Source organism: Brachyhypopomus gauderio, unplaced genomic scaffold (genome assembly GCF_052324685.1).
Source record: "Brachyhypopomus gauderio isolate BG-103 unplaced genomic scaffold, BGAUD_0.2 sc70, whole genome shotgun sequence".
NCBI lineage: Eukaryota > Metazoa > Chordata > Actinopteri > Gymnotiformes > Hypopomidae > Brachyhypopomus > Brachyhypopomus gauderio.
Window position 1 is genome coordinate 570,001 of NW_027506891.1, and position 15,000 is coordinate 585,000.

Genomic DNA, 15,000 nt, shown 5'->3' on the forward strand with positions numbered 1-15,000 from the left:
ATAAACATCAGCAAACCCGGATGCTGGCTTGGTGTGCTGTACCTTGGTGTGCTGTTGCTGGGAAGTGATTGTTTTAAGGTATTTTCTTGATTCTAAAGCCAACCGCTAATACTAGATTATTAGCATTTGGTAAAAATGCTGGTGATCAGTAGCACATGCAGGTGTTTGATGGAGAATGCTGGTGTTTGGTAGCACATGCTGGTGTTTGGTGGAGGATGCTGGTGTTTGGTAGCACCTGCTGGTGTTTGGTGGAAAATGCTGGTGTTTGGTGGAAAATGCTGGTGTTTACTAGCACCTGCGGGTGTTGGTGGAGAATGCTGGTGTTTGGTTGTATCTCCTGGTGTTTGGTGGAGAATGCTGGTGTTTGGTTGCACCTGCTGGTGTTTGGTGGAAAATGCTGGTGTTTGGTAACACCTGTGGGTTTTTGGTGGAGAATGCTGGTGTTTGGTAGCACCTGCTGGTGTTTGGTAGCACCTGCTGGTGTTTGGTGGAGAATGCTGGTGTTTGGTAGCACCTGCTGGTGTTTGGTGGAGAATGCTGGTGTGTGGTAACACCTTTTGGTTTTTGGTGGAGAATGCTGGTGTTTGGTAGCACCTGCTGGTGTTTAGGAGGGCACTGAAGGACATGCTCCAGTGCTACGAGATGGTGGGTGGTCAGAGTCTCAGAGCAGCACCCTCATCAGTGTTAATGTGATGCTAAAACTGTTGTTTTGTGCTCCACAGGAGTTTGCGGCCCTGACGAAGGAACTGAACGCCTGCAGGGAGCAACTGTTGGAGAAGGAGGAAGAGATCTCAGAGCTGAAGGCTGAGAGGAACAACACCAGGGTATGTTGATGTGCTAGACTTACAAAAACACAGTGTACACATGTGAACAGCCTCCTGGCAGTAGCTTTAGTTAGCAGCTTTGTGGCTCAGGTATATTCTCAGCCAATGACAATAACTATTTGCAATAACAAATAATGGCGTTGATGTCACTGTTATTGGCTGGTCGGATGTGAATAAGTGAATGAATGTTCAATTTATATAGCGCCTTTCAATATACCCAAGGTCACTTTACAATTTTAACACAGGTAAAACTCTTACACAACCATTCACACACTGGCGAGAAGTGGCAGCTAATCACACACAGCGTTCTCTCTACCGGGATCCACAGCCCCCTGGGGGACTGAATGGGGTGCAGGAAGGGGAGAGAGGACAGACCCTAGTGACAGAGCACCATCCGCCACTGGACATACAAACACACACACATTCATGCACACACACTTGGACAACTGCTTTTATTGAACATGAAGACACAGACACACTCAGGGAGAATTTGTCAGGGAATCAGGGACTGCCAGTTTACCTAACCTCCATGTCTTTGGACTTTGGGAGGAAACCGGAGACCCCGGAGGAAACCCACGCAGACACGGGGAGAACATGGAAACTCCACTCAGATAGGCACTTGAACCAAAGACCCCAGTGCTGAGAGACAAACGTGCTAACCACCAAGACGCCGTGTGGGGGATTTTACCTAGCAAGGCTGTGGGGTATTTATTATATAGAAGCATTATATATATATCATTATATATATCAATATATTGGGAATGAGAATAATAATGGCTTTTGTTTGGAAGTGTGCTAAAAACTCCCACACAATTAGATGAGTGGCCGTTTTTCAGATGATTGGAGATACCTCAACACACCTCAAATGCAGGTCATCTGTCAAAATAGATCCTGAGTTTCAGATCTACACCTCCAAGTTTTTTACACCTCCATATCAGAGGAGAGACAAGAGAGAGAGGGAGAAAGACAGAGAGAGAGAGAGAGAGAGAGAGACAGAGAGTGAGACACAGAGAGTGAGAGAGAGAGAGAGAGAGAGAGAAGATGATCATTCTCACATCATTTTCACCTCCAGGTCTCCACTGTTCCCTTCAGGGCTTTGGTGAGTCAGACAGCTAATAGAACACACCGCTTGAACCGTCCTGCCACAATTCAATTAACGACTGATCCCCTGCACGACACAAAAGCTCAGGCGGTCCCTGATGAAAAGGAGGATATTAAAGGGCGTATTTGAAAAAAGCCTGACAATATCATAGCGGCAAAGGGGAGAAGAAGCTCCAAACTACAGAGAGAGTGAAAGGAGATGAGAGGGACAGAGAGCAGAAGATCAGAGGAAGAAGATAAAAATGTTTAATCACAAGGAGGAACCGAGAATAGAGACACAATGAGAGTAAATAAAAAGAATAAAGCAACATAGCATTCAGGTCATTCTGGTGATTATGCTACAACAGCTCATTAACATTTGCAATCCTGCACAATTATCCCCCATGCTAGCAGAGAAATAGTTTTCCTGGGGCTTGAATATGGTTGCTATTACCACTGAGCACACTGAGGTGGAAACATTTTATTTTTTATTATTATTATTTTTTTAATAAAATAAAAATAAAAAAAGGAGACATTTATTTTACTGTAATACAACAGGCCAGAAGATCTATAATGCAGGAATAGTAATCAATGCTAAACATACGACCTTAGTCTCACACTGATAATATTTAGATAAGGTCTTTTTTGTTTTTGTGTCCAAATGTATACATGTAGTCTATTAATGCATAATTTGTTATTATTATTATTATTATTATTATTATTATTATTATTATTATTAATAATAATAATAATAATAATAATAATAATAATAATAATTTCCACTTATATAGCGCCTTTCAAAGTACCAAAGGACGCTTTACAGAGAAATACAAAAAAGAACAAAGACAACAAAACAGACATAAATAAAAACAATAGAAAGAAAAACAGAAAACCCATAGAACAGACCTAAGTTGAGGAAATTGTGAGAAAATGTTGATTAAATAGATGGGTTACTAGTTGAGCCTTGAATGTGTTGAGAGATGGTAAGAGACGGAGAGAGAGGGGAAGAGAGTTCCAGAGGGTCAGAGCCGCCACACTAAAAGATCGACCACCCATGGCGCTCAACTTGAATCTGGGAATAACTAAGAGACCAGAGTCAGTTGACTGAGGCCGGCAAGTAGGGACATAGCGGTGCAAAAGATTATTCAGATTTATGGGAGCCAAGCCAGAGAGTGCTTTATAAGTAAGTTCTAGAATTTTGTACTGGATACGGAGATTTATTAGAAGCCAATGAAGATGGTCTAGGACAGGTGTTATATGGCCGTACTTCCTTTACTGGGTCAGAACACGAGCAGCAGCATTCTGAACAGTCTGAAGGGACCGAAGAGACTTAGAGGGAAGACCATAGAACAGAGAGTTGCAGTAGTCTAGTTTAGAAGTGATGAGATCGTGAACCAAGGATTCAGCAGAATTAGGAGACAGAAATGAACGTAGGTGGGAGATATTGCGGAGTTGGAGGAAGGCTGACTTAGTGAGTGAACGTATCTGAGGTTCGAATGAAAGAGTTGGATCAAACAGAACCCCAAGATTACGTGCAACAGGTGATGATTAGACCAGCATACCAGCAACAGTAAGCGATGTATTGGCAAGGGAATGGGCCACAGACTTAGTGCCAATAATAAGAAACTCAGTCTTATGGCCATTTAATAAAAGAAAATTAGCATGTAGCCACAGGTTGAGTTCAGAGATACATTTAGTGATGGATGGGGGTGGGAAAGGGGCATGAGGTTTAAAGCTGAGATAATAGATAGATCGATAGTCTTCATAAATACATATATAAACACATACACGTCAGAGAGAGCAGATCACATAGGCAGTCCAGCAGATGTCACAGAGGACACGGGGAAGCGTTCCACAGACCGTCAATTGGACATTCACCGCCGTGTGCTTTCATTCAAAGCAGGGGCAGTCATGGCCTGGTGGTAGGGAACTGGTCTTGTGACCGGAGGGTCGTGGGTTCGATCCCCAGACCTGAGGCCATGACTGAGGTGCCCTTGAGCAAGGCACCTAACCCCAACTGCTCCCCGAGTGCCGGGCTAGGGCTGCCCACCACTCTGGGCACGTGTGATCCACAGCCCCCTAGTAATCACTAGTGTGTGTGTGTGTGTGTGTGTGTGTGTGTGTGTGTGTGTGTGTGTGTGTGTGTTCTGACTGCACAGGGTTAAAAGTGGAGGACAAATTTCGATTGGGGTGTAAAAATCACAATTGACAAAATATGGCACATTTACATTTTTACATTTTACTATCACGGAGGGCATGGCACTTTTCCCAAACTGTGCCCGTTACAGATGAGTGTCATCAGTATAGAGATTGAATTTTAATCCATCCTCTCAAGGTTTCTTCCTCATGCAAAAACTAGGGAGTTTTTCCTTGCCACTGTCGCCCTTGGCTTGCTCACTGGGGGCTAGGACTCGGCACTTGTAAAGCTGCTTTGTGACAACAACTGTTGTAAAAAGCGCTATATAAATAAAATTTGATTTGATTTGATTTGATACTGCCGTAACAACTCACAGAGTGGCAGAAAATAAATGGCAAAGAACAGTGGTCCTAGCACCGACCCCTGAGGAACACCCTGAGCAACTGAAGCTAAATCTGATTTACAATTACCCAAGCCTATGAACTGACTATCCGAAAGGTACGAAGTGAACCAATAAATAACGGTACCAGAAAATTCAAGATCACGGAGCCGTGAGAGCAGTGTTGCATGATTGACTGTATCAAAGGCAGCAGTGAGATCGAGGAGTAGAAGAAGAGAAGCATAGCCATTATCAAAGGAGAGAAGAAAGTCATTTAACACATAAACAAGAGCGGTCTCAGTGCTGTGCTGAGCACGGAAACTAGACTGGAAGTAGCTTGGAGGCCACCACGCGTTCGAGGATCTTTGAGAGGAATGGTAGATTAGATATTGGACGATAATTATTTAGAACAGTATTATCAAGATTCTGTTTTTTGATCACCAGAGTGATGGCAGATGTCTTTAAATGTAATGGAACGTGGCCAGAAAAGAGAAAGATTAACAAGATGACAGATAGAGGAGGATAGAGAGATTTAAGCAGAGATGTTCTTATAGGATCAAGAGTGCAGGTAGTAGAACTGGCGAGGAGTATGATCAGAGTTAACTCAAGAAAAAGTGGAGAATGACAGGGCGAAACATCTGGGAGGAAGTGGAGAAAGAAGAAGTGGATCCTTCAGCAGATCCTGATAGATTACTGAGACTTTGTTAGTGAAAAAAGAAATGTGTGAAATTGATCAGATGTAGGGGCTAGAGGAGGTGAAGGGGGACACAAAAGATTATTAACAGTTTTAAACAGTCGCTTGGTGTCGGAACTAGAGTTATTTATTGCAGATGTGTAATATAGATCACAGGCTGAGTTTAAGGCATCCTTATATTTGGTCAAGTGGTCAATATAAGCCTGGTGATGAACAGGCAAACCAGTTTTCTTATATAGCCGCTCCAGACGCCTGCCCGTAGAACACGTAGGTCAGGTGTAAACCAGGGTGATACGTGGGTGGAGGGAACATACAGAGTTATCACAGTGGCTAAGGTGTTCAGAGTATCAGAAAGGGAATGATTGTAGACAGATAAGGCAGTATCAAAATTGAGAATAGAGGGAATGAGGGGAAAAGGAGATGATTCTAGGGCAGAGAAGAACACTGAAGAGTACAGATGTAAGTTTACAGTAGGAGATGATTCTAGGGCAGAGAAGAACACTGAAGAGTACAGATGTAAGTTTACGGTAGGAGATGATTCTAGGGCAGAGAAGAACACTGAAGAGTACAGATGTAAGTTTACAGTAGGAGATGATTCTAGGGCAGAGAAGAACACTGAAGAGTACAGATGTAAGTTTACGGTAGGAGATGATTCTAGGGCAGAGAAGAACACTGAAGAGTACAGATGTAAGTTTACGGTAGGAGATGATTCTAGGGCAGAGAAGAACACTGAAGAGTACAGATGTAAGTTTACGGTAGAAGATGATTCTACACTGTAAAAAAAAAAAGTGTAAAAAAACGGTAATTTTCTGGAAATGGGGGCGCCAGAAAATTACTGTAAAAAAACAGATAAGTACTATAAATTTAAAAACATACATAAACTGTAAAAAAAACGGCAATTTTCTGGCGCCCCCCGTTTCCAGAAAATTACCGTTTTTTTACAGTTTATGTAAAAAAACATATAAGTACTGTAAATTTAAAAACATACATAAACTGTAAAAAAACGGTGATTATAACACTTAACATGCAACACTGTCATTTTAAAGGAAATATTCATTGAATGTGGTCTTTACTCTAGTTCACATTCAATTATAACAATATTGCAGTGTGGTGTAGGAAGGAGAGGTAGCAAACAGATCCACCGCAGCACAAGGCTTTTTAAATTCAAACTGCCTCAACAACATAATCACGCCAGACCCCACGATCACGCAGAAGAGACTTAATTTAGACACAACACATGAGAGAACGGCAATAACACGACAACACTACACAAACATGGCATAGAATAATTCACACAGTACGACTACATAAATTGATGAAGGGGGACTTAAACCAAGTAATGCACATAATCAAGTACACAATTAATCAACACATGCATAGACATCACATTAACAGATAACGATATCGGAGTCGCAGAGACTCATGGGAAGTAGCGCCGTCCCCCATTGGACCGACGCTTCAATATAAAAATATATATAACATTAATAGTTAAAATGAGCCATAAACTCCGAACCGTCAGAACACACATTTCAACGCTACGGTTATAGTTAAACTATGATCGGACAGGAATGCCAGACACATGTTCTAGCACTATATCAGGTATCACCAAATGGCGGACCGCGGTCCGGATCCGGACCCGAACGCCGTCCTGTCCGGACCCAATCACATTCCTGATTAACTGGATACGGACCCAAATGCCAAAAAAATTTTAACGGGAGACTATATTTTAAAACGGAGAATTTATTTTCAGACGAGTGTTACGTTCACCACCCATTTGAGTGTTACGTTCAAACCCCCCCCGCTCAACAACTTTCGTTCGCCACCGCGAACCCGGACCTAAGGTCTGAGCTATCTGCCAAAAATGGACCGCGGAGAGATTTAATTGATTACCCCTGCACTATATGAACCGATAAGAATATATTACGCGTTAACTAAATAAGTTACATGCACTGAAAGCTGACTTTGCAAATACTCATTTGAAGAAACACTGATTTCAAAACTCATGCATTTGGGCTGCAGCGGGGTGATAACGAAAGGTTCTTCAAACAATATGCACAACCAGAACAACTCTTCATGCACACTGTGCAGTGGTCCGATTCAAACAGGCCCCACCCCTACCAATCATAAACTTAACATATTCAGTTATCTTTACTTAACATGATCATTGCAATGCCTATTTCAGCTCAATAATGATAACAACTAGTTTTATTTAGTAATGGCAATATTTTTTATGAAACATGAAATAATAATTAATGATTACTAAAATAATTTATTAAAACCTAATCCGGGTTTACAGTGTAGATACAGTGATACAGATACAGTGCATATTTAATAGTGGATTGAAAATGAGATGGATCTGGAACGCCTTAACTCTTTATGTATGTTATAAATATAAAAATAAATCACAGTCAAGAACATTTTACTTTTTACTCACTTTTATAACATGAAAATCACATATTTAACATGTCAAAACTTAAATTAAAACATGCATCAATGTTGTCTTGTAATATTTCCTTGAAATTAATTCCAGAAGATTCTATTACTTTGTCTCATTAAGATTAATCAATATTACTTTCTTTTTACAGTTTGTTTAGTTAAAATTATTATCTAAGAATTGTTAAAAAACAGATTTATAATGTATTTAATTTATACAGATTTTTCTTGTTAAATCACATGACATTTTTAAATAAACAGTTTGTTCTGGTAATTGTAATACACTTTCCCTGTCATTTTAAAATACAGGAAAAAACTGTAAAATTTATTGGGAAAAACCTGTAAAAAAACTGTTTTTTTTTACAGTGTAGGGCATAGAAGAACACTGAAGAGTACAGATGTAAGTTTACGGTAGGAGATGATTCTAGGGCATAGAAGAACACTGAAGAGTACAGATGTAAGTTTACGGTAGGAGATGATTCTAGGGCATAGAAGAACACTGAAGAGTACAGATGTAAGTTTACGGTAGGAGATGATTCTAGGGCAGAGAAGAACACTGAAGAGTACAGATGTAAGTTTACGGTAGGAGATGATTCTAGGGCAGAGAAGAACACTGAAGAGTACAGATGTAAGTTTACGGTAGAAGATGATTCTAGGGCATAGAAGAACACTGAAGAGTACAGATGTAAGTTTACGGTAGGAGATGATTCTAGGGCATAGAAGAACACTGAAGAGTACAGATGTAAGTTTACGGTAGGAGATGATTCTAGGGCAGAGAAGAACACTGAAGAGTACAGATGTAAGTTTACGGTAGGAGATGATTCTTGGGCAGAGAAGAACACTGAAGAGTACAGATGTAAGTTTACGGTAGGAGATGATTCTTGGGCAGAGAAAAACACTGAAGAGTACAGATGTAAGTTTACGGTAGGTGAGAAGTGATTTTGAGGAAGGAGGCAGAGTGCTAAGAGAGAAACATGAAGTGATAAACAGATCAGATACCCCAGTGTCATGACCCACCACATTGGTAAGAGTACCAGGAGTGGAACAAATTAAATCCAAGATATGACCATGTTTATGGGTTGGAAAATCAACAAGCTGATGCAACTTTGATGAGAAGTCAAGAAGACCGAGCTGTTAGGGGGGCGGTAAACTAACAAAAATACAGATGAGTTGTAACCAGATGTTTTAACTGCCATGCATTCACAGTGAACTGTTTTCTGAATCGTAATTTCACTGTGTATATTTGCTATTAAATATGACAGCTAAACCTCCGCCACAACCACGCAGTCTGGGGGCAGAGAGATGTTTAAACCCAGGAGGGGCAGCAGCATTTAAATACTAGTAATCATGCTGTAACTGCCAGGTTTCAGTCAGCAGGAGGAAATCGAGGTGATGCTGACTGATGTGGTCGTTGATGAGGGCAGCTTTGTCAGTCATGGAGCGACAGTTGAACAGACCCAGGTTGAGCAGGCGAGAATGGACAGATGAAGGGCAGAGAGTAGTAGGAAAAACCCGGGACTGTGGGACCTCTCTCAGGGCTCGAGGGTCCACTCCATGTTGAGGTGTTGAAGGACCGAGCTTGGGGAGACGAACAGAGACCACAGGAATGCTGGAGACAGAAGATTGATGCACTAGAGTGCGATATCTGCATCCATGGTGGATGCAACAAGGCCGACGGGCGATACCAGCAGAGAGACACAGGCCGTATGTAGTAGACTCCAGTCGTGATGGAAAACAAAGATTGTAAAGTTCACCCAGGGAGTAAACTCGCTGGATATCCTCAGCAGCACTCGAGACCAGCATAACAGCCATAACCGTTAGCACGGAGACCAACATAGCCACAAAAGCTAATGCTTACGCTGCGTTAGCCCGTGTTACCGACCAGAACCACAGGCTGATAATCGCCGATAAATATCACTGATCACAGACTGATAAGAAACAACAAACAAAGAGAGATGGGAAACTCACTCATGCATGTCGAATCCCAGGGGACTGATGACGGCACACAGAGAGCTCGCAGGTAAACAGTTGCAGTCGCAGGTGGGTAGTTGCAGTAAATTCAGTGAGTTCACACGACTCAGAATAGATCCACCAAGAGCAATCCTTGTTTCATCCAGAGATGTAAGAGTATAGAGCAGGACACGGAGGTATAAATAAAGAGAATAAGCAAAAGGAAACACCGGTGAAGCAGCGGCAGCACAGACACGTACAGCATACCCGGAAGTGATGTGGGCAAAATGATGCACTTTGGTGTAGAAACACTGTTATGAAGTATAATAAGCTATAATTGTAGTAGAATAGTCATGGATTATAGCATTGGTTTTAAAGACGACCATCCTGTTTTTACATCCTCCTGGATTTCTCAAGACATCCAGTTCGCAGGTCTGCTAAAGTGGCACCATTACATGGATCAGGCCAAAGTCGACATCTCTCTTGGGTGACAGACGCTCCCATTAATGGAGCTTGATGTCCCTCACTCTCCAGTGCCAGTGAAGTCCTTCTTAGCAATGCTCTCAGTCACAGAAACAAGAACCAGTTTTAGTCTGAGTGGCCAAACTGGGCTGTTCGCCAGATTCTCTTTAGCCACTGAATGAAACTCAGACCCAATGGAAGGGCTGGAGAACGTAACGGGCCACCAAACCTTTTCATCTGTATTTTGGCTTTTGGGCTTTAATGCTTCTGTCCACTTTGTCTTTGTACAACTCTCAGCAATTCAGGAACACTATTACATCTTACATCTTTCTAGCAGACTTGATAATGGAGGATGATCAGGGAAATGCGGCATTTGATTTCAAAATGGTCCCGCTGGTGCATTTTAGAGAATTGTGACTTTGCCTCTTTCCTTTGATTGTGCTTCTGACAAATGATGTATTTCCAGGAACGAGCCCTGTTCCTCACTCCCCCACCCCGACACATCATGGCTGAAAGAAAGGGCCGGAGAGATTCCATTTTGTGTTACCCCATACTAACAGTGCATCTATGACCCTGGTTCATTTTTAGAAGCATTTATAGCAAAGTCCTCTGGGACTAGGGGAATGCTGCATTTTCATTTAATATTACCGCATTTGTCCAGAGCAACTTACAGTATTAGGAAGGTGTGTGTGTGTGTGTGTGTGTGTGTGTGTATATATATATATATATATATATATATATATATATATATATGAGAGAGAGAGAGAGAGAGAGAGAGAGAGAGAGAGAGAGAGAGAGACTGTCTGTATATATACAGTATCTGTATTGACATAATGTTCACGCCTGAGGTGTTAAAACAGCATCAATAAGGTGTCGGACTAGTTCTGCATCTGCTCATGATTAGTCAAACTGGCCAACACATTTAATTCTGTGTAATGTGTGTAATGAACACCTGGCCTTGCCTTGTTGTTTTATTCAGGGGGAGGGCTATAGTGAGAGGCACCTGGGCTGAGGTACCCAGGGGTGAAGTCACCACACTTCTAACTTCTTCTGTAGTTGTTGTACATGTATTGGATCTGCTGAGTCTGATGTGAGGAGTAGACATTAGTGGGGCCATATGCAGCCTGAGCACAAGTTCAGCACAAAGTATAAAACAGTCAAAAAAACAGAAGGGACTAAAATCAAAATCATAAGAGATGACAGAAGAGTTGCTGGAAGAGTAAACACCCAGATGCTGCTGGCACCCATATAACTGAAACCCATATAACTGAAACCCATATAACTGAAGCCTCGTTACTGATTTCATGCACATGGAGGTGAAAGATTGAGAATGTCTTTTTTTTTGTGAGGGGGAGGAACAACTGATTTAGAGTAACATAACATGCGCAATTTAGTAAAGATTGTTGATCTCAGAGACTTTATCCCCTTGTGTGATTTCTCTTTTGTTGTTACATGTATGACACTGCAGATTACTTCATTTTAGTTTGAGGTATTTTGGCATTTTGAGGCATTAAGGTATAAATGACAGCTGTTCTGTAAATGTGTACTCCAGGTGTAATGTTTATTACTTCACTTAGTATGTGTTTATGTTTATTGGGAGTTATTGTTAGTTTCAAATTTATTATAGGAACAAACATATTATATTATTATAGGGAACAAGTCAATATTTCTCTGAGGCATTTTATTTTATATTTCAAATAAAGGGGATGAATCACTGTAACCAGTTAGTGCATTTTGTTAAGGCACATTTTGACATTGCTATTTCATGATGTTCTTGACCTTAAATTAAAACAATGTCAGAAAATAGAACATTGAAAAGAAAAATATGCTGGAGAATGAACTGACCATCTTCCCCTCTGGAGGTTATTCAGGTCTGGGCCCTCAAATTCAATTTCCACTTTCATTATTAGTTTCTGTTTTCATTTATTTATTTTTAATTAGTTTATTTCAGTTTAGTTTTAGTTTATTTTCAGAGTGCACCAATAGTGCATTTTGTTTTCTGTAGATTACTTTTAGTATTGTATAGTACTTTTTCCCTACTTTTATTTTCTAATATTTATTATGCAAGCTATGATGACAAAGTGTCTGGGAAGATGATTAAAATATTAAAATATATGATATATAAACTCAATATATGATATTTAAATTTTGTCATTTTTCCAGTCATTTTTTACTATAGTTACACCCAGAGTGGTAGTGCTAGCAGTTATTGTGAATGCCATGAAAATCCAAAACTATATTTTGATACTCAAAAATATCAAAGAGCAGTTGTGCATGATGTCAGATTTAAACTATTTACAGGCTGCTGACAGCTAAAGTAAAGAGAGAACCATGGTCAAACCCAGTTTAGCTAGCCAGATCACTATGGAGAATGTTAGTTTGCTAAATATCGCATTGCTCACCACAGGTTAGCTATATTTTATATCTTAGAGTTATAGTAATATCAGATAAAAGATTGTGCCTACACACATATACCTAACATTACTGAGTGGCAGAGTCGCTGCAAAGTAGCCTTTGCAAATGTAGTTTTCCATATAAAAATTTAATAAGTCATTTTCATTGCTAGGTTTTGTTTTTGGGATAGTTTTCATTAACAATAATCACACTGATCAGTAGCCCTGAGTCTACAGACTGAGAAAATGCTTTAAGTAGCGTTGATTAGTTCTTACATGGCAAAACCATACCTTACTTTTCCTTAAAATTGGGTAATATATTTGAGTTCTTTCTGCTTTCTGACTTTTCAGTGCATAATGTCAGAGAGAGTTGCATTACACCAGTCTGGAGGGCTCGGAACATACTGTCTGGCATTTAATTGAATGTAGGTATTGTATCTTTAGTAGCTCAGATAGCTCTGCTTAATTTATGAGTACATTTATGTTAGTCAGGCTGAAATATCAATTTTAGCACACACAAACCACACACACAAACCACACACACAAAGCATGTATATGGAAAAAGTGAAAAGCTCAAGTCAGTGACTCACAGCTGACACATCTGTAAATAGCTTTTAGATTTTTGGACATTTTGGCTTACCATAAATCAGCCACATGTATGTCAATATTTTAAACCCTTTGAGGCTTCTAGAATCAGCCAAGGGGTGTCCATCAGTCCTGAGGAGTATGTAAGGATAAAAAGCAATATAGTGTCTCTCCAAACATCATAGTGACACAATGATCTCCTCAGCACTCATGGTCTTCTCTAAATTCTCCACACCTTATTGTAGATGTTTTAGATGCTTCTCTTTGTCCTTGAGAGCCAAACTAATTTGGCATGCCATGTAAAATTTCTAGCAGTCACCACATTTCCATAATTTCTTTTGTGTCACATCCAGTGGGGGTTCAGTTTGTTGTGAGTGCTCTGTTGTTTTGAGCTTGCTGGCAGATTTCATCATGGCTAATATAGTTAGAGTGGTGTTCCTCCCAGGCTGGGGGTCTATATAAAGGTTTTCATTTGTTGTTCCTGTTCATGAACTCTGACTTTGAGGAAGCTGACCCATGACATCTGTCCCTCTGCTGTTTGTATGGCTTCAGAATGTCGTTCCTCAAGATGGATATTTGTGCATGAATAAGAATGAATAATGCACTGCTGAGAAAGTAACAGTGCTTACTGATTATAATGCTGCTACTAATGGTGAATGCAGAAATAGTGATGATGATGATGATGAGAATAATGATGATGATGATCATAAAAAAGGTAATAAAGCCCTGTGTGTGTGTGTCTGTGTGTGTCTGTGTGTGTGTGTGTGTGTGTGTGTGTGTGTGTGTGTGGGTGCATGTGTGTCTGCATGTACTCCAGCTGCTGTTAGAACATCTGGAGTGTCTGGTGTCGAGACACGAGCGCTCTCTGCGTATGACGGTGGTGAAGCGCCAGGCCCAGTCCCCCTCTGGAGTCTCCAGTGAGGTCGAGGTCCTCAAGGCCCTCAAGTCACTGTTCGAGCACCACAAAGCTTTGGATGAAAAGGTGAGCCTCTGCAAAACAGGTTATGGAAATTAGACAGAGTTGAATGCTTCAAGATGAATTAATTAAAACGACATCTTACAAAGTAAATGCTCATTTATAAATGCTGCACGTGGTCAGACTGCTCATTAACTTGCAACTTCATGAAACTGCATTAATGTTGTAATGTGATCTGACTAGTGTTCCCACTCCTGCTTTTTCATTATGAAAATGTCCAGCCTGTATGTTTACATGCATCGGTGAACATTAAATGAACATGGACTCATGCCTACTGTTGATCCCCATTTCAGTGACTAAATGACAGTGCTATTCCAGAGTGGCTGTTTTAGCTGGTCAGTGTTTGAGCGGTAGGCGTGTTGCATGTCTCGTCTCCCTGTCCTTTGTGCTGCAGTCTGTAGGGTGACAGCTGTAATCCACTTCGTGGTGCTCTGCAGACAGGGCCGTGTGTGTTAGGAGCGGAGGTGCAAATAAAAGGCTTCATGATTCATGGCAGTTGGGGCTCAGCAGCTGTATGTTACAGAGAGGAACTGGGACAGGAACCACAACCACCTTCCTGCTGAAGCCACTTGATCCAGCAGCCTCACCTGAAGACAGACGAAGAGTGGGAGATTCTCCAATTGGCCTAAAAAAGAAGCAGACGTTTTTTATGCACCTGTTAACGATGTCAAAAAGAAGGGATGTGTCAAGAGAGAAAAAAGAGAATATAGCACGGACGGAGGGATGCGGGAGGAACGGAGTGAGAGGGAAAGAAGAAGGAGGATGAGAGGGATCAGGTCCCTGCATCAGCTCTCCTGCGTCCTCTGTTGCTGCGCTGACAAATGTGCAGGCGTCCCAGCCTGGACGGAGTGTCCCAACTGTCCCACGGCCGCGCTGCAAATAGCATGACCGGCCCAAACGGATGCTGACGGCCCCGGGGCGGAGCCTACAGACTCCATGAACTCCACATTTCTGCATGTTCCTTCTTAAAAACAGTTATTTGGAGTTATGTTTGAATCTTTTCTTTTCCTCCCACTAGGTGAGAGAGAGGCTACGTGTGTCACTGGAAAGAGTCTCCGCTCTGGAGGAAGAGCTAACTGCTGCCAAT

The 15,000-nt window shown here is 41.2% G+C and overlaps 1 protein-coding gene across 9 annotated transcripts in view; it reads left to right on the top strand.

Moving 5' to 3' along the window:
* Nucleotides 1-15,000, top strand: part of ppfia2 (PTPRF interacting protein alpha 2) — a 286,573-nt gene that overhangs the window by 202,451 nt on the left and 69,122 nt on the right. For all 9 annotated transcript variants that reach the window (XM_076989764.1, XM_076989762.1, XM_076989766.1 and 6 more), the window contains 3 exons: nt 723-824; nt 13,755-13,919; nt 14,932-15,000. The exon at nt 14,932-15,000 is cut by the window's right edge and continues 6 nt beyond it. In XM_076989764.1, coding sequence (XP_076845879.1) covers nt 723-824; nt 13,755-13,919; nt 14,932-15,000 — 336 coding nt within the window. The remainder of the gene's footprint in view (nt 1-722; nt 825-13,754; nt 13,920-14,931) is intronic.